This window comes from Sinocyclocheilus grahami, unplaced genomic scaffold, assembly GCF_001515645.1.
Source record: "Sinocyclocheilus grahami isolate Dianchi unplaced genomic scaffold, SAMN03320097.WGS_v1.1 scaffold762.1, whole genome shotgun sequence".
In the NCBI taxonomy this organism is placed as follows: domain Eukaryota; kingdom Metazoa; phylum Chordata; class Actinopteri; order Cypriniformes; family Cyprinidae; genus Sinocyclocheilus; species Sinocyclocheilus grahami.
Genome location: NW_015505941.1, coordinates 26,978 through 27,969, shown reverse-complemented (window position 1 = coordinate 27,969; position 992 = coordinate 26,978). Strand labels below are relative to the sequence as shown.

At 38.3% G+C, this 992-nt stretch overlaps 1 protein-coding gene across 1 annotated transcript in view; it reads right to left on the bottom strand.

The window, feature by feature from the left end:
- The window catches only part of LOC107561260 (serine/arginine repetitive matrix protein 4-like), a 13,777-nt gene that overhangs the window by 7,971 nt on the left and 4,814 nt on the right, over positions 1-992 (bottom strand). Inside the window, exon 3 of the mRNA XM_016245671.1 lies at positions 67-205. Within this exon, the coding sequence (XP_016101157.1) occupies positions 67-205 (139 nt within the window). The remainder of the gene's footprint in view (positions 1-66; positions 206-992) is intronic.

Sequence of the window (992 nt, the reverse complement as noted above, 5' to 3'; positions counted from 1 at the left end):
AAGGGCCTTAAACTGACCAAGAGTTCTGCACTGTAAGTGCATCAGGTAGCCATCAGAAACACTTACGGTGCTTTCAGAAAAGTGGTAGCAGCACTTAGATGAGATTTTACTGGTCAGCTTGATTGCCGACCTGCATGCATTGCCTCCATGGACAGCTGAAGAATGGCCACTGTCTTGGAAACCAGATTTTTCACAATCTTCAGATCTACATACATAAAGCACAATACATTATTGTTAATGCCCCTTCACCTCAAGGAGGAATTAAAATATTCATATTCACATTAAATATACATAGCACTGTAAGAATAACCATTTTAGTTTATCAAGATAATGCACACAGCACCTTTCCTTTACAACAGTAGCAATACAATTATAATGTGGAACAGCAAAGGTTTAATAGTCATCTGTCAGTTTTTCCTTTCTGTAGGCAGTGAGGTGGAAAGGTGAATCCTCCACAGGTTAACATGGAAAATGTCACTCTCACTGTCACTGGGAGAAGCATCAAAGAAAGTGGCAAAAAGAGTAAAATTAAGCACTTTGTCTAAAAAAATTAAGCAAAAGCTTTTGAATCTACCGATATTATATTGCTGCTGAAATGGTAATTGAAGAGAGATCCAGCTAATGTCCATTCACTTAAATAACTGTCGACATGCAGACTTCTATTTCATTGTCTTCCATGATCGTCTAGTTCCTCTCATCTGCATAAGTTTAAGTTGGAATAAAATGGTTTCCTATGAAAGGACATGCCAATTATACCAGCTCAGGACATAGATTATCTGTAATAGGTCTTTGTGAAGTGAATGAGGATTCACTGGAATGGGAACTGATGGCCATTGTTCCTGTTGTGTGGCGTGAGTGGGCTCTCTGTGCCTTTTCAGCTCATGAAACCATGTAAAGCTTCACTGTGCTCTCTTTCTATAATGATTTCGTCCTTTGAATATCCCTATGAAATTCCAAATAATGGAGAGATCAGTTAGGGATTTAAAAGCAAT